The sequence below is a fragment of the Jaculus jaculus genome, chromosome 10 (assembly GCF_020740685.1).
Source record: "Jaculus jaculus isolate mJacJac1 chromosome 10, mJacJac1.mat.Y.cur, whole genome shotgun sequence".
Classification (NCBI taxonomy): domain Eukaryota; kingdom Metazoa; phylum Chordata; class Mammalia; order Rodentia; family Dipodidae; genus Jaculus; species Jaculus jaculus.
In genome coordinates this window covers 108,300,310-108,318,856 of record NC_059111.1, presented here as the reverse complement: position 1 = coordinate 108,318,856, position 18,547 = coordinate 108,300,310, and the positions used below count along the sequence as shown (strand labels likewise).

General features: G+C 39.4%; 1 protein-coding gene across 7 annotated transcripts in view; it reads left to right on the top strand.

The window, feature by feature from the left end:
- Ezh2 (enhancer of zeste 2 polycomb repressive complex 2 subunit) overlaps positions 1–18,547 on the top strand; it is a 58,210-nt gene that overhangs the window by 29,355 nt on the left and 10,308 nt on the right. For 3 of the 7 annotated variants that reach the window (XM_045160832.1, XM_045160834.1, XM_045160836.1), the window contains 7 exons: positions 3,517–3,633; positions 7,410–7,530; positions 8,323–8,463; positions 9,807–9,909; positions 10,451–10,629; positions 16,281–16,372; positions 17,835–18,075. In XM_045160832.1, coding sequence (XP_045016767.1) covers positions 3,517–3,633; positions 7,410–7,530; positions 8,323–8,463; positions 9,807–9,909; positions 10,451–10,629; positions 16,281–16,372; positions 17,835–18,075 — 994 coding nt within the window. Of the gene's footprint in view, positions 1–3,514; positions 3,634–3,783; positions 3,829–7,409; positions 7,531–8,322; positions 8,464–9,806; positions 9,910–10,450; positions 10,630–16,280; positions 16,373–17,834; positions 18,076–18,547 lie in introns of those variants that run through there. The other 4 variants (XM_004661131.3, XM_045160835.1, XM_045160833.1 and 1 more) reach the window with 2 other exon arrangements.

The following is an 18,547-nucleotide window of genomic DNA, read 5'->3' as shown; positions in this document are numbered from 1 at the left end:
GTGGTCATTAAGAAAAGCTGGATTCCTCAGTAGGAGAGACAGTACTGTGGTTATTTGGGCACAAATTTTTACCACATTTTATAGAATCAAAAGTTCAATAGTTTTTAACATTTTTAAAATCACTTTTTATTTACTTATTTTTAAAATTTTATGTATTTTCAAGCAGAGAGAGAAGAGAGACAGAGAATGGACATGTCAGGGCCTCTAGACACTGCAAACGAATTCCAGACACATGTGCCCCTTGTGCACCTGGCTTATGTGGGTCCTGGGGAATTGAACCTGTGTCCTCTGGCTTTGCAGGCAAATACCTTAACCCACTAAGTCATCTCTCCAGCCCCCCCCCCCCCAAAATCACTTTTTAAAGTCCCTGGTAAGAAAGCATTGTATCATAGTCTTTTATTTATTTGTTTGTTTGTTTGTTTATTTGTTGAGGTGGCATTTCACTGTAGCTCAGGCTGACCTGGAATTCACTATGTAGTCTCAAGGTGGCCTTGTACTCATGGCGATCCTCCTCCTACCTCTTTTTCAAGTGCTGGGATTAAAGGCATGCGTCACCACGCCTGGCTATATCATAGTTTAATTGGCTTTTTTTCCCCTCTGATACAGAGGAAACAGTATGCCTTGAAGTCATACTATCATAAACTGAAACATGTGAGAGCTATGGTATCATGGCAGTGTGTGTAGTGGTAAAGCGCAGCTTACTACAGTCAGACTTTGTGATGAGCTTGGGCAAATTACCTGTCCTTTCCTTTTTCTTTCCCTTCTGTTTTTGTTTGTTTTGAAGTAAGGTCTTATTCTAGCCCAGGCTGACTCACTCTAGTCGAGGCTGGGTTCAAACTCATAGCCATCTTCCTACCTCAGGGAGTGCTGGGATGAAAGGGCTACACCACCACGCCTGGCTACCTGTCCTTTCTTGACCTTAGTTTGCTTACCTCCAAAAATGCGTGTCAAAAGTAGCACCCATCTTATACAACGTGCTTAAAGTATTATCCAAGATTACAGGGCTACAAAGTTGGTATGAACCCATTTTGTTGTAATTAAAGCTCAAATATATTCTTTTTGTTTTCTTGACAACTTCCATACTTACAGACAATAAACCATAATTCCCCCACTTTCCTTCACAAATCCATACTCCATCATATCCCCTCCCTCTCTCCATTAGTCTCTTTATTTTGATGTCGTCATCTTTTTCTCCTGTTTTGAGGGTCTTGTGAAGGTAGTGCTAGGCACTGTGAGGTCATGGATATCAAGGCTAGTTTTAGTCTGGTTGGTTGCATCGTAAGCAGTCCTACCCTACCTCTGGCTCTTAAATTCTTTCTGCTACCTCTTCTGCAATGGACCCTGAGCCTTGGAAGATGTGATAGAGATATTTCAGTGCTGAACATTCCTCCTTCACGCCTTTTCAGCACTATGGTGCCTTTTGGGTTGTCCCAGTATAAGTAAAAGTAGCATTAATATAAGCTAGGTATGGTTGCACATGCTTTGAATCCTTTTAAGCAGTTGGGAGGCCGAGGTGGGATGATTGCTGCGAGTTTGAAGCCACCCTGAGACTTCATAGTGAATTGCAGGTCAGCCTGTGCTAGAGTGAGACCCTACCTTGAAAAACCAATGAGTACCATTAATATATGGGTATGAATATTAAATAAAGTGCTTACATTTCAGTTTGGTGGGCATAATATATGCATTTAGCCAGACAAGAGCAGGCATTACACTCCTAATGCTCATGACCATAGGCTTTTGATTAGGTTTTCAATACCAGGCATTTGTTCCCTCCCACAGGGCAGGTCTCTGATCCAATTTGAGAGCAGTTGATTTCTCCCATAACAGACATGCCACTATTGCACCCATTGGCTCATTTGGCCCGGCTAGCCAAACTTGAGGCTTGCAGTGTCCACTGTTTTCACTACAGATGGCTTCTGTCTCTCATAGGGCTGCATGCAGTGCAGCTTTTTCCAGCTAGCTTTCTGTCTACTGGTCTACCGGGAGAAGGTTTTCAGCTCAGCCCCCATTTGATTTCACATGCCTGTAGCCCAGGCATGTGGCGTCTTCAGTAGTAGGGCCTTATCATCTATTCCAGATGGGAAACCAAGAGCCTTGGCAATAGCTTGTAATGTTTTGGGGGCATCAGGGATCTCCCTGGCCAACAACTCAACTTGGCACTGAAATTTTTCTGGTAAGTCTATGGCTTCTGGGTGTGCAATTGTCCAAAAAAGTAGTTTATCATGTAGCTTATTCACAATATCCTAAATTTGGATTAATCCTCCTTCCACACTCTTTTTACTCATCTCTCCCCTGACCTCACTTAAGCCATTCCACCCACAGTAGTCTGTCCATCTACTTACATATATACAGTACTATACCCTTAAGTCCTCCCTTCTCCCTCCCTCCCTTAGAGCCCTTTTCTAGCTTACTGGCCTCTGCTACCATTTTTACTCCAAGTCACACACAAGTCTGAACATTTGCAATTAGGATCCACCTATGAGAGAGGGCCTGGTTTACCTCACTGAGTATAATCCTTTTTATATCCATCCTTTTTGTTGTTGTTGTTGTTGTTTTAATTGTGTTTATTTATTTAGAGATACAGTTTCTCTGTATCCCAGGCTGACCTGGAATTCACTGTGTAATCCCAGGCTGGCCTCAAACTCACAGCAATCCTCCTACCTCTGCCTCCCAAGTGCTGGGATTAAAGGTGTGAGCCACCATGCCTGACTAGATTATTCTTTATGTTTCTATATTATCTGATAATATGAACAAATGATAATTTTTACACTTTCTTCATTCCTTCCCTCCCTCCCTCCTTCCTTCTTCCCATTCTTCTTGTTTTTTTAGGTAGAGTCTAGTCCAGATGACCTGGAACTCACTATGTAGTCTCAAGGTGGCCTCAAACTCACAGCCATCCTCTCTGATCCCCTCCTCACCCAGTGCTGTGATTAAAGGCATGTGCCACCACACTGGCTTAATTTTTGCAAAAGGAATAAAAATAATAAGAAATGTTAGGCAGCTAGCACCAGAGAGGCTGAGGCAGGAGGATTGCAAATTCAAGGCCAGCCTGGGTTATATTATGAGATTCTTTCTCAAAACAAACCAACCAAGCAGACAAAGAACAATAAATATAGTACTTAGTCTTGTGATTGAAGTGCCGTGTGTGTGTATTTTTTTTCTGTGTGGTTGGAGGTCATGGAATTGAAGCATATACTAGGAAATTTATGGTGGAAGTGGAGCTGTGGATCAGATTACTGATGTTAGTATGACTAAGTTTTTTGATGTGTATTGTTACTGGTAAGTATGAAAAAGGACGGATGTTATTGAAAACTTGAAAAATCTGGAACATTTTTATTACCCTTATAAATAAAAAAAAGCAAAGAGTATCTTTTTTGGTTTCGTGAACTTTTCTGTCCTAGGGTAAGAAATTTCATATTCAAAATTATTTATACATGCAGCATCTCTACAGTATAACGGCCATAGCAAATTTGTTCCTTTACTCTTAAGGGAAGGTTTTATTTTTTTCTATTTTAGTGTTCAGTGACCAGTGATTTGGATTTTCCAACACAAGTCATTCCATTAAAGACCCTGAATGCAGTTGCTTCCGTGCCCATAATGTATTCGTGGTCTCCTCTGCAACAGAATTTTATGGTATGTAAGTAATACATCTTTTGCTTATTTGATAACTTTAAGTAAGAAAACATAATTTTCTTATGGTGATAACATAAGTGAAAAAACTACCAAAATGATAGCGCTTAGAATGATTTTTAAAATATTAATATATTTTTTTTCTTTTGAAAGCCTTTGCTGTAATGTTCTTTTCCTGTATTCTCCAAAGGAAAAGTGGTAAGCAAAAACCATAGGGTTAAACACGTTTAAAAAATGAAGCTTATAGTTCTTATCCTTGGAAAGGATAGCCATTGTTCTGTAGTGTTAGCCTGACTTCATTTTTGTTAATTGAGAGCTTGTCAATTAACCATTTTAGGCAGGAGGCTACTAGGTAATAAAGTACACTAGGAGATAGTCTCAGGATTTATAAAACATGGTTTATTGACTTTGATAATAAAATGCCACTGTTCAGTTCCTTGTACAAAGAGAACCAAGTATGTAGTTTTGATTTGTATTGTTAAATAAAAATGCATTGTTTTGTAACTCACTTGAGAGATAAAGTGAGAAAGTTAATAGAATGTGAAGGAATTTTTCAGTCGATTTACAGAATTGCTTGCTAGAGTTTTTCTGAAAAAGTAGACATTTTTAATAGGTTGTAACTTTCTCTTACACTTTTTACAGCAGAGGTTAAAGGTAACTTCAGTAACTCTTCTGAAGTTGAATAAATTTGTGCATCATTAAAAAAATAGTTTGAAATCATATTGCAAGACCATAAGGGAGGATTCATTTTTACAGGCTGAAATTTTAAAACACAATATTAATTAAAGTTGTCAGGTATTTATGAATCATCCCTGGGTTTTTCTTGTTACTGACCAAAGTAAGTTAGGTAGCCTTTGTGTTATGGCTAGGATATATTTTGTAGACCATAGGTTAGGTGGCTAACATTGGGAAGACAAAATAGCCAAATACCATTTAATATTTTGCATACATGAAAAGAAATGAACTCTTAGGTTAGATAGGATTAGTGCATGCATGATGAAATGAAACGTAGCTGTTAAGTATGTTTGTTTATATGCTTAAATGTTTATAGATGAATATGTTAAGGTGTAGATTTTCATTTTGCTTATCATACTCTCCTTTTGAATCATTTTTTTCCCTTTGTTTAAACTACTGGTTATAAATTTTTTAATCTACTTGAATCTCTCTTTATATTTCCTTCATTTCCCCAACAGTTACCTGTGAGTTTCATGGTCTTCCCCAGTCAGTTGTTCCCTGTTGGTTGTGTGTCCTAGGCTGAGCATCTGAGACTTACAGTGGCCTTTCTATCCTATTTCTCAGAATGAGCTTTCTAAATGTTAATTAAAAGTTTTTCATTTATTTGAGAAAAAGAAACAGATAGAATAAGCATACCAGGGCCTCCTCCAACTGTTGCAAACGAACTCTGGATGCATGCACCACCTTGTGCATCTGGCTTTACATGGATACTAGGGAATCGGACCTGGGTTTGGCTTTGCAGGCAAGCACCTTAACTGCTACGCCATCTCTTCAGTCCTAAATTTAGATTTAATTTTTTTGTTTTAAATGAGAGTGAGAGGGAGAGAACCTTTAGCCACTGAAATCCAACTCCAGACGCATGTGCCACCTTCTGTGTGTTAACTTGTGCGTCTGACTACGTGGGTTCTGGGGAGTCATACCTATATCCTTAGGCTTCTCAGGCAAGTGTCTTAACCGCTAAGCTCTCTCCAGCCCCTACATTTTAATTTTTAACAAATACTCCATTCAAAGGCCTCTTCATACAAATCTGCCTCACTTAATCTCTAAATATATGTTTAAGAAGTGTTTAGTCATGTTTAGTTACTGTCTTATTTATTTATCTTGGTTTTTCTAGGTGGGGTTTTACTCTAGCCTAGGCTAACCTGGAATCCACTATGTAGTCTCAGGGTAGTCTCGAACTCATGGTGATCCTCCTGCCTCTACCTCCTGAGTGCTGGGATTAAAGGTGTTCACTACCACACCAGGATCCACACCTGGCTTATTCTTTTGAAACTTTTCTCCCTTCCAGGAATGTCAGCTTTCTGTTTTTTGTGTTCTTAAGTACTCTACACTCTTAGAACTTTTCTTTGATTGGCTCTTACCTGCAAGGCTAGCTCTTCTTTCCCTGTTGTCTAAACTTAGTAGACTCATCTATTTTCTTGAGTAGCACAATCAATTTTGATAGATGTTGTGGTCATAAAAGTATTGAAATATTTCCTGTTACTATAGTATGCTCTGATTTTAGAAGCATGAATCCTTTTGGCATAAACTTTAAAGGAGAATTGATAGTCTATTTCATATCCCTAGAATTTTATTATATTCAATTTTTTTCAAGGTAAGGTCTTGCTCTAGCTCAGGCTGATCTAGAATTCACTATGTAGTTTCAGGGTAGCATTAAACTCACAGCAATTTTCCTACCTTTGGCTCCCAAGTTCTGAGATTAATGATGTGTGCCATATATTTAATATATTAGTAGCTAGACCATTGTTTAGAAATCTTTGCTTTATTAATATAAGTTATAGTTGATTTCAGTAAACTGTATAGTTCATCAATTCTAATAGACCTTCCATTTTAAGAACCTCAGGCTCTACCAACTGAGCTAGCAAGGCTATCTAAGCTTCCAATTTTAATATCTGAACTAGTAATATTTTAAAACCAATACCTCATCATAATGTGCAGTATTTTTCAGTTTTTCTTCTTGTTGATTTTCAAGGTAGGGTCTTATTCTAGTCTAGGCTGACCTGGAACTCATGCTGTAACTACAGGCTGGCCCCAAACTCACAGCAATCCTCCTACCTCAGCCTTCTAAGTGCTGGCAATCAAGGTGTGTGCTGCCATGCCAAGTGTGTTTTTTTGTTTGTTTGTTTTGTTTTTGAGGTAGATTCTCGTTGTAGCTCAGGTTGACCTGGAATTCACTATGTAGTCTCAGGGTGGCATTGAACTCATGGCAATCTTCTACCTCTGCTGCCCGAGTGCTGAGATTAGTGTGTGCCACCATGCCTGCCTCTCCAGCATATTTTTTTATAGAGGTATCCAAAGGGTAGAAGGCCCATTAAAACCCAGTACATTAAAAAAAATTTCCCCCTATTTTAATCAGTAAAGTATGTTTTTAAAGAACTGGGTAAAGACATATATTCATGAAAAGGAAATTGTTCTTAGCAATCTCATATTGACTTATTTATTTATTGGGTTTTTTGAGGTAGGGTCTTCTATTTTTCTCTCTCTGTGTGTGTGTGTGTGTGTGTGTGTGTGTGTGTGTGTGTGTGTGGTGTGATACATGCATGTGTGTGTACCCTTGAGATGCCCCATGTGCTCGCCTCTGGTGGCCAGAGTGGAATGTGGGATGGGATGTCTTACGCTGTCACTCTTTTGCCCACTCTTCTTTGAGCTGGAGTCTTAATGATTCTTTGAGCTTGTTTCTTTGTGAGTGTTCTGGTGATTCTCGGATATCTGTTCTCCTGTGGGACTAGGGTCACAGATGTGCCTGGACACACCCAGCTGTGTGTGCTGCTCCTGGGGACTGATTGGTCTCTCAGGCCTCCTGAGGCCCTCATGCCTGCATAGCAGGTGCTCTTAATTGCTGAGCTATTTTTTTAGCCTACCCCCCATCTTTCTTTTTTGTTGGTGGTAGAGATTGAACCATGGTCTTGCACGTGCTAGGCAAGTGTTTTAACTATTGAGCTACAGCTGCAGACCTTCTCACATTGAATTTTTAAAGATATTTTTCTAGTTAGGATATACTTTTTGAAATATTTTTCTTTTCTCTCTTTTTTTTAAACTTGTAGGTGGAAGATGAAACTGTTTTACATAATATTCCTTATATGGGGGATGAAGTTTTAGACCAGGATGGTACTTTTATTGAAGAACTAATAAAAAATTATGATGGAAAAGTACATGGAGATAGAGGTGAGTCATATGCTTATTCTCTTGAAAAAGGGAGCTGGGAATTGAGGGATACTTTGATTTATTAGGAATGGGATATGAAAAACAGTTTTTAATAGTAAAATTAAATTTTATGCTTGACTATCAAGGACTAGCCTGTACTTAAAAAGCTTAAAAATTTTAAGGTTTTTCTTTTTGTTCAATTGGAAGATCTTATTTACTAGATAATTATCAAGCAGATTATGAGAGAAGTTATAACAGCAATAAAATTTAAGTTTTAAAGAAGCTGAGTGAATAGCTTTTAAGGTAAGTAGTAAACTTCATTGGGACCATGGTTCGGTTTATGTGGCATGTGGGCTCTACAAGCTTCCCTCTGTCCAGGTTATCATAGCACTTGAAATCCAGTCATCATAATCATGTACTTAGGCTTTTGTGTCCATGAGCCTCTATTGAAGTGTCTGAAAGGGTGATGTGATCTTACCATAATGCTTATTGTCACTGTCAGTGGAGAAGCAAGGTCTATAGTGATTGTGTCTGTGGGAGAAGGCTGAAGCCGCAGTTGTTAGTTCCTTAGAGGAGTGTTGTAGTAAGCAGCTGCTAAAACTTGTAATGAGGGATGACTGGAGAGAAAGCAATGGACGTGGAAAGTAAATTCTGGTTGCTTAGCTATGGACAGTCCTGAAAATGGTCTTGTTTGCCCCTCTTCCTGTTCTAGTGCTAACTGAGAGGCCATGGTGGTTTCTTCCATATGAGAAAGGCACACATTAACTTTTGTCATTGCAATTTCCTTATGTGTTTCTGGTATTTGGCTTTCAGAATGTGGATTTATAAACGATGAAATATTTGTGGAGTTGGTGAATGCTCTTGGTCAATACAATGATGATGATGATGACGATGATGGAGATGACCCTGATGAAAGAGAAGAGAAACAGAAAGATCTAGAGGATAGTCAGGATGGTATGTCTCACATCATTCTTTGAAGAAAACAGCACAAGTAGTTCCTTACTCTTTTCTGTGTTAAATAACACATCCATAGTAGTATAGTCATTATTAAAATGCTATCTGTAGCTGGGCGTGGTGGCGCACTCCTTTAATCCCAGCACTCGGGAGGTAGAGGTAGTAGGATAGCCGTGAGTTTGAGGCCACCCTGATAGTCCATAGTGAATTCCAGGTCAGCCTGGGCTAGAGTGAGACCCTACCTCGAAAAAAAAAATGTTATCTGTAACATCCCATGCCTTACTTGAGCATCTGTTTCCAAATAAAAACAAAAACAAAAAGGCACCTTAGTGATCATTCAGGTTAGTTCCTTCATGTTACTACCAATGAGGAAATAGACCTAAATGGCTAAGAGATTAGCTCTGTCACAAAGCTAAGTAGAAGCAAAGAATTAAGACCTGGGGGTTCTGTTCTCCTCTGCTCTTAAAACTGCATATTTAAATTCTACATTTTTTTTGAGGGGGCTATGTACGTGGATGTGTGGTGTACAAGCCTGTGTTTATGTGTGATATGTGTGCACATGTATTTAGAAGTCATAGTTGGAAGTTTTCCTTGATGGCTTTCTGCCTTGTTTATTGAGACAGGGTCTGTCAATTGAACCCAGAGCTTGCCCATTTGACTAGGTATGCCTGCTATGCCACTTTATGCCTAGTATGTCCCTGGGGAGCCTCCTGCCTCCACCTGTCTAGTGCTGGGATTTTAGGTGCATGCCATCATGCATGACCTTTACATGGGTGCTGGGATCTGAACTCAGGTCCTCATGCTTGTGGGGTATGTGCTTTACTGACTGAGCCATCTCCCTAGTCCATGAGTGTTGTTTGACCTTCAAGTATAGCACAGACTTCTATAAGTGATGTAAATGTAACAGGTGGGCATGGTGGCATATACTTGTAATGCCAGAACCTAGGAGATTGGAGACTGGAGGATTGGGACCTCCACATCATCTTCAGATACAGAGCAAGTTTGAGGCCAGCCTGGACCACACAAGACCTTGTCTCAAAAAGGTCACAAACAAACCAACAGACAGATGGACCAACAAACCAAGTCAGCTGTGATGGTGCTTGCTTGTGATTCCCAACACTTGGGAGGCAGAGTCTATCGGATTGGTGCAAGTTTGAGGCCAGCCAGGGATATATATATAGTGAGACCCTTTCCCAGAAATACCCCCAACAAAGAGAAACACAAAGTTGACAGTTTTCTTTGTTGAAATCCTCTTGTACGGAGTAAATGATAGATTGACACTTGCTTCCATTCTCACTTGCTTCCATTCTCTTTCCCCACCCTCTTCACAACTCCCCATTTAGATAAAGAAAGTCGCCCACCTCGGAAATTTCCTTCTGATAAAATTTTTGAAGCCATTTCCTCTATGTTTCCAGATAAGGGTACAGCAGAAGAGCTAAAAGAAAAGTAAGTAAATTTTGTGTATTTGAGGTGGTCTTGCCACGTGGGGCATGTAATTGGTCATCTTTATCTATTACAGGGGGTACTGCTGGGGCTAATGAGTCAGTCCCTTCATTTGTCTACAGTGTTCTCACAGCACTTTAAGCCATATATATCATTTGTGCTACTCTGTACTATAAAACATTTATTGTAGATAGAATAAATACATGTCTATCTTCATAGACATAATCTAGAATTCATAGTAGCATATTGTAGGAAAAATTTTCTGGAAACTGGTAGAAATTTCAAGAGCTGTTGATGTTTAATTGAAACTAATACATATTTCTTCCATAATATACCTGAATTGTACCAATGAGTTTGATTCTTGATATGCCAGACATGATATAGTTAGCTCTTGATGTGAGTAAAGTTTGTTATATGTTAGATTTTTTTTCTTTGTGTTTTAGGTGAGATAAACATTGGAAAAAATGCCTATAAGAAACTTTATTTTCAAAAAATTAATTTTTGTTTCTGATTAGTTTTTTATTTTTATTTTTGCTAATGTCAGATATAAAGAGCTGACAGAGCAGCAGCTCCCAGGTGCACTTCCTCCTGAATGTACCCCCAACATAGATGGACCAAATGCTAAGTCTGTTCAGAGGGAGCAAAGCTTGCATTCATTTCATACGCTGTTCTGTCGGCGATGTTTTAAGTATGACTGCTTCCTACATCGTAAGTGCAATTATTGTACGTTTTCGTTTTCTATCTTTGTTGTGGAATTATGTTTTAAAGTGTTGTTCTCTCTTGCAGTTTGAATGTGCCATTGACTCATGTAGTAAAGATTGAAACTACGTTAGCATCCTAGCGCTGTTATTTTTACTTTGTTGTTTGAGGATTGCTCTGAAGTCTAGCACCCCTTTAGTTTGCACTATTGTTTCCCACTAACTTGGAATGCAGATGAGTAACTTTTCTACAAAGGCTAAGTGGTAGTTTTATAGCAAAACTATCATGAAGGAGCTGGTAGCCCATAGCTATATTTCTGATATTGATAGACATTTTCTTGAGTAACAAATTGGCTAAAAGATGTTTATGTAAACAATTTCTTACCTAGTGCTAGTTAATGTGCTAAATCTTTTTTTAAATGTTTTATTTATTTATTTGAGAGAGAAAAAGAGGGAAAGAGAGAGAGAGGGAGAGAGAATGGGTATGCAAGGACCTCCAGCCACTGCAAATGAACTCTAGATGCATGCCTTGTGCATCTGGCTTACATGGGTCCTGGAGAATTGAACTGGGATCCTTTGGCTTTGCAGACAAGCACTTTAACTGCTAAGCCATCTCTCTATCCCTAATGTGTTAAGTATGGGCAGCTTGCTTCTTTAAAACCTGTATTTCAGTATAAACAACCATAAGATATTCTTTGTGGGGGTGAAGCAAGGTCTTTCTCTAGCCCAGCTGGCCTCAAACTCAGGGATTCTTTTACCTCAGCCTCCCAAATGCTGGGATTAAAGACATGAGCCACCTTGCCAGGCTAAGCAACAATATTCTTAATGAAATTTAAATACATACAATATATTAGGTTTTCTTTTTTTAATAATTTATTTTTATTTATTTGAGAGAGAGAAATAGGCAGGGAGAGAGAGAGAGAGAGAATGGGTGAGCCAGGGCCTCCAGCTACTGCAAACGAACTCCAGATACATGTGCCTTTGTGCATCTGGCTTACATGGGTCCTGGGGAGTCAAACCTGGATTTGCAGACAAGCGCCTTAACCACTAAGCCATCTCTTAGCCCCTCCCCCCCTTTGAGGTAAGGTCTCTAGCCCAGGCTGACCTGGAATTCACTATGTAGTTATCAGGCTGGCCTCAAACCCATAGTGATCCTCCTACCTTTGCCTCCCAAGGGCTGGGATTGAAGGCGTGTGCACCACTATGCCTGACTTTTTTTCTTCAAATTTTTTTATTTACAACTTCCATGATATATATAAAAAAATCCCGTGCTAATACCCCCCCTTTTTTTTCTTTAACCCCCCCCCCTTTTTTTAAAGATAGGGTCTCATATAACTTAGGATGGCCTTGAACTCATTGCTTCTGCTTCCAAAGTGAAGTGCTGGTATTGCAGACATGTACCACCATGCCAACCTAAAAATCATTCAAATTCCCTCCAGTGGGCATCTGGGCTGCTTTTCTGTCCATTCCCTCTCATAGTACTGGGAAGTGAACCAGGGCGTTGCACATGCTACCATTGAGTCACATCACCAGCCTTGGAGTTTAGTCAAATTCATTGTACAGAACATCAACTACTTAAAAAAAAAAAAAAAAAACTACTTTAAAGCATATGTTTTGAAAATGTGTTTCGTACCTCATTAGTATTTTCCTAGTTTGCTTAATATAAGTTAGCCCTTTCTGTATTATATTTTAGTGCAAACATCTATTGTATGGTTAGACATTTAGGAGCCTTTGGCCCTATGTAAAGTTGCTTTCCCCTTTACTAAGTAGCCCACATTACTTTGTGAAATGAGTTACCTCTTACTTAAGCCTGTGATAAAAATAAATGCCCTTGGTCTAGAGAGATGGCTTAGCAATTAAGCACTTGCCTGTCAAGCCTAAGGACCCTGGTTCGAGGTTCAATTCCCCAGGACCCACATTAGTCAGATGCACAAGGGACAACTCGCATCTGGAGGTCCTTTGCAGTGGCTAGAGGCCCTGGCGTGCCCATTTTCTAGCTGTCTGCCTGTTTCTCTCTCTATCACTCTCAAGTAAATAAAAACAAAAAAACAAATGCCCATAGACAGTATGAAAATGTCAGTTCTGTTTACTAACCTTTGGTTGAAGTATGAGTCTTATCTGTCCTTAAGTAAAACGTGGTATTGCTGGGCGGTGGTGCACCCCTTTCATCCCAGCGCTAGCTAGACTGAGGTAGGAGGATCACGGAGTTCTTAAGGCCAGTCTGGGTAACAGGGTGCATTACAGGTCAGCCTATTGGTAAATAGAGCTAACGTCTTTGTGTTGTCTCTACTCATTTATCTTGATCACATGCTTACAGGGCTAAGAGGTAGTGCATGTGCTGGTAGTGATCCCCAAGATTGGAGGGCTGCTCCTGTCGTGAAGAGCAGTGAGAGCCGAAGCGCACTTAGACAAAATGTCCTTTTTGTTGCTCCTTTCTAATTTTAAAGTTGCTGTTGGAAGTTGGTGATGGCTAAAGTTTGCACTAGCTATGGAGTCTCTGACCCTACAGTTCTGTGTTTGAGGTACCACTCATGTGAAAGTATTGCAAGATTCAAAGATTTACTATTACGAGTATTTTTGCCGTTTTTCTGGAGCTCTTAAATTAATGCTATACTAAAAGATAGAAGACAGCTGCAATTTGTGTCAAAAATAATGTAAGCCAGCCTTGGTGGCAAATGCCAATAATTTAGCATAGTAGCAGAGGCAGGAGGATCATGAATTCAAGGCCAGCCTGACTATGTACAGGGAGCCTGTCTCAACAAACTAAGGGCTGGAGATGGAGCTCAATGGTAGAGGTCTTCCTTAGTATACACAAGGCTCTGGGTTTTATCCTCAACACCACAAAAAAGTGTCTAGCTTTGATTTCTGTTTTAAAGAGACTTTTAACTTTATTTTTTTGAGAGAGAGAGAAAAATGGACGGATGGCTTAGCAGTTAAAGTGCTTGCCTGTGAAGCCAAAGGACACAGGTCTGATTCCCCAGTCAGTACCTATGTAAGCCAGATGCACAAGGTGGCGCAAGCAACTGGAGTTCATTTGCAGCAGCCAGAGGCCCTAGTGAACCCATTATCCCTATTTCTGTCTCTCAAATAAATAAGTTAAAACAGAAAAAGAAAAAAAAAAAAAAAAGAATGGGCTCACCAGGGCCTTTGGCCTCTGCAAATGAACTCTAGATGCAGCCACCTTGTGCATTTGTCTTATGTAAGGTACTGGGGAATCAGACCTGGGTCCTGTACAGCTAAGCCATCTCCCCAGCCCTAATTTCTGTTTCAGTATATGCATTTTTGAGATAGGGTTCAACATATATGCAAAGATGACCATGTACTTCTGATTTTCCTCTCTGTACCTTTTAAGTGCTTGGATTATATATTTGTACCAACTTGCCTAGTTAATCATTTTTCTAACTAGGGAATTTTAATTTCATTTTATAGTTTGACCCCTGTGTTAGAGGAGCCAGAGTCAGCTACTGATTTGACTGGATTATTTTTATAACTTATTTTGAATTTGGAAGGATTGTGTTCAATCTTCTGGTTTAGACTTAAAACTGTCAATGTGTTTCTGGAAAAGGACATTCTTTTCTTTGTTTTCTGAGGTAGGGTCACAGGCTGACCTGGAATTCTCTATTGTAGTCTCAGGTGGCCTTGAACTCACAGTGATCCTCCTATCTCTGCCTCCTGAGTGCGGGATTAAAGGTGTACACCACCACACCTGACAGGACATTCTTTTTATTTTTTAAATATTTTTTTAGATATATCTTTTTTTTTTAAATTTTTATTTATTTATTTGACAACAATAGCCAGAGAAAGAGGCAGATAGAAAGAATGGGCGTGCCAGGGCTTCCAGCCACTGCAAATGAACTCCAGACGCATCTGGCTAACGTGGGTCCTGGGGAGTTGAGCCTCGAACTGGGGTCCTTAGGCTTCATAGGCAAGCGTGTTACCGTGAAGACATTCTTTTTAACAAGCAGTTTTCCTAGAGAATTGAGTTTTAAAATTCCAAGAGAAATACAGCCATAGATTCTCTTTATAGTTTTACCTAACTTCAATGTGAAATTAAAAACATGTTTTTATATTTTTAATGTTACTTTTATGTTTGTTTGTTTGTTTTTGTTTTTTGAGGTAAGGTCTCACTCTAGCTCAGGGTGGCCTTGAACTTATTGTGATCCTCCTACCTCTGCCTCCTGAGTGCTGGGATTAAAGGCGTGTGCCACCACACCCGGCTTTAATGTTATTCTTATTTATTTATTTATTTGAGAGAGAGAATATGAGTGTGCCAGGGCCTCCAGACACTACAAACTCTAGATGCATGCTCCATCTTGTGTATTTGGCTTCTGTGGGTCCTGGGGAACTGAACCTGGGTCTTTTGGCTTTGCAGGCAAGCACATTAATCGCAAACCATCTCTCCAGCCCTGTTTTTGTTTTTGTTTTTGAGGTAGGGTCCACTCTAGCCCAGACTGACCTGGAAATCACTATGTAAACTCAGGGTGGCCTCAAATTCATGGCAATCCTCCTACCTCTGCCTCCCAAGTGCTGGGATTAAAGGTGGGAGCCACCGTGCCCGGCTCTGTTTTAATTTAGTAAAGTACCTTTACTATGAACTAGTTTTTCCTTGTAGCTTGCTTTGTTCCTGTTTTGGCATGATAGATACAGCACACTTATGTGCATCTGTATGTGCTGTGTAACTGACAGGCAGCATACTTGTGTGCATCTGTATGTGCTGTGTAACTGACAGCTCTTTTGTTTATCTTATGCTGTGTTTCCATGTAGAGGCACTGGCTTACACAAGGTTCTTGAACTGCCCATGATGCAGAGGACTTGAAGGCTAGTGCACTGGAGCTGGCCTCATTAGCTTTATAAATGAGCGTGGCACGTGTATCATATTCTCCACATTTAAAAAATTGATTGTCAAGGTAACCACTCAGGCCCATCCTCTTACAGGAGCACTGCCTTCTCTTACAAGTTTTTGCTCGACTTTCAAAAAAAAAAAAAAAAAAAAAGCTGGGCGTGGTGGCACACGCCTTTAATCCCAGCACTCAGGAGGCAGAGGTAGGAGGATCTTCATGAGTCAGGCAACCCTGAGACTATGTAGTGAATTCCAGATCAGCCTGGACCAGAGTGAAACCCTACCTTGAAAAATCACATGCACACACGCACGCACATTGACTGTCAATACCTTTCCTTAGAAATCAAGAAATTGTAGAGTCAGAGCTGGATATGGTGGCCTACATCTATGTATCATCCCAGTACACAAGAGGCTTTGGCAGAGGATGTCTGCAAATTCAAGTCCCTATGTCACACAACAAACAACTCTCAAAAAATAATTGTATCTATCAGGAGACTTTTGATAAGAATAAGAAGTCCAGTTTCTTTTTGGAGTTGGCCGTTGGAGATACTAAAAGTTATATTATGTATGTTTCTAGTTTTATGCTCATCATTAAAACTTTAAGGGAGAAAATAGTAAATCAGAGTTTTTTTGTTTTTACCTTACTTGGGGGTTGGAGGAGGAGTGAATACCTTGTTCATAAGAGCTTTAGGGAAGTTGTATATATAACATAACTTAAAATGTATATTTGAAAGATTATAATCCATTAATTAATCTTCTGAGTGAATCTGGGGAAATGAAAAAAGCAAGTCTTTTCTAGCCATATTCAGATACTTTGCATTTAATTTATTTTGCAGCCTTCCATGCAACCCCCAATACATACAAGCGGAAGAACACAGAAACTGCTCTGGACAACAAACCCTGTGGACCACAGTGTTATCAGCATTTGGTAGGATTTTACTACTTTGTTATATTCCAGAGAATTTCCAAGAAATCTTAATTATGAACTTTGGTGGAGGTAATAAAGCCAGCACTAACATTGTCTGTACTCATACTGGCCATGTGACAGGCAGAATTCTCACCTGTGTTTTCTTTCATAGTTACTGTACTGTAGTACTTCATTGAACTTGTTTATCTTTTGCCTATCTGTGTTATCTCTTCAGCAACATGTCAAGGTCTTTGGGATCAAGGACCCTCTACAAAGTTTATGAGGGTGTGAGGCATAGATAGCCCATGTAGACACACCAGAAACTCTATAGTCATATGCAGAAGTTCCCAAGCCTTTCTCATGGCCTTGTCCTTCTGTTAGTGTTAGACCTTCTGTAGTTTGAGCTATATTGTAGATCTCACAGGTTTTTTTTTTTTTTTTTTTTTTTTTTTTTTTAAGTGATGGAGAAAAGGTAAGGGGTTAGGAAAATAAGAGGTAGGAAAGTTGTTTTTTTTACGGGTACTATCTTATTTTTTTACCATTTCCCCTCTTTGAACCAAGCCCCTCCTACCTAGGATCTAAACGGGTATATATTGCCTGTTGGATTTTGGACAGAAGATTCAGTGAATGACACCTGCAGAAGGTATCCTATTTTTAAGCAATTTGGATTTTATAGAATGAAGTATAAAACTGTTGGCTGCTCTCAAACTTTCCTCTTCTGTTTCCACTAAAAAAAACAAAAAACAAAAAAACAAAACAAAAAGAAAAAGAAAGAAAAAAAAAGAAAAGAGGAATTCCTGAACACTATTTATAATATTCTTTATAAGACAGAACTTCATTTGGCTCATCTAAAATGTTTCTGTGTTCTCTTACAAACCATGCTCTTACCATTGTTTTATACTTTCTCAGAACAGATTATTATACTTGAGAATGCAAATGTAACTCTTACAGTCTTATTTCTAAGCTCATTTCATGTCTTCCTGTGGAAAGATGTTTTAATAGAAAGACAGGAAGTGACAAATACATGCATGCTTATATATTTTGTATTCTTATACCTTTAAAGAGGTATGCATTATCTTAAGATTTGAAAGATGAATGTCTGACTGAACACACATTAGGTATGTGATTCTATAGGTAAAGATTCTCAAATAGACTGTATACTTATACAGAGAATACCTTAGTATGTAAAGGTTAATGTTTTATATTTTAATTTACTGTGTTTAACTTAATCACTTAATATGCTTTACAAATTCACTGTACAAACTATCTTGTCTGTTTGTGTATTACTCTAGCAAAATATTGAATGCTTTTTTATGTTTCTGAAGCCTTCTAAACATCAAAAGCGATAAAAAATGAGATTGAGAAGTGATTAATGAATAGTGATAGAATTTTTTGACCAACTTGCCTTGTGTGATGACTTTATTCTTTTCCACCAAAATGAGTTTTAGAACTTTGCCCTAATGACTACATTTTCATTTTGTAGGAGGGGGCAAAGGAATTTGCAGCTGCCCTCACTGCAGAGCGGGTCAAGACACCACCCAAGCGTCCTGGGGGCCGCAGAAGAGGGCGGCTTCCAAATAACAGCAGCCGACCCAGCACCCCCACCATCAATGTGCTGGAGTCAAAGGATACAGACAGTGACAGAGAAGCAGGGATGGAAACTGGCGGAGAGAACAATGATAAAGAAGAAGAAGAGAAGAAAGATGAAACTTCCAGCTCTTCCGGTAAGGCTTTCTTGTTGCTCTGTAAGGGTCAGTTGTAAGGAGTAAGGATGTGTAATAGACAGAACTTTCTGGGGTGTTGGCTTTCTTCCTATACTCTTAGATATAATGAACAATCCAAGTCAGAGAACTTTCTCAAAGATGGGTAGCTGAATTGTTTCTGCTGACTCCCCACTATACCAGCCATGTGATTCTTAGCCTGTCTGGGTTACTAGAAGGTTTGGTCCAGTTTATTCTCACTTTTTATATCCTTTTTCCATCTCTTCCCAGCAGGGCATCATGAGTTTTTTTGTTTTTTGTTTTTTTTTCCCCCAGAGGTAGGGTCTCACTCTAGCCCAGGCTGGCCTGGAATTCACTATGTAGTCTCAGGGTGGCCTTGAACTCACTGCGATCCTCCTACCTTGGCCTCCCAAATGCTGGGATTAAAGGTGTGAGCCCATGCCCGGCATGAAATGGTTTTAATATTCTTGATGAC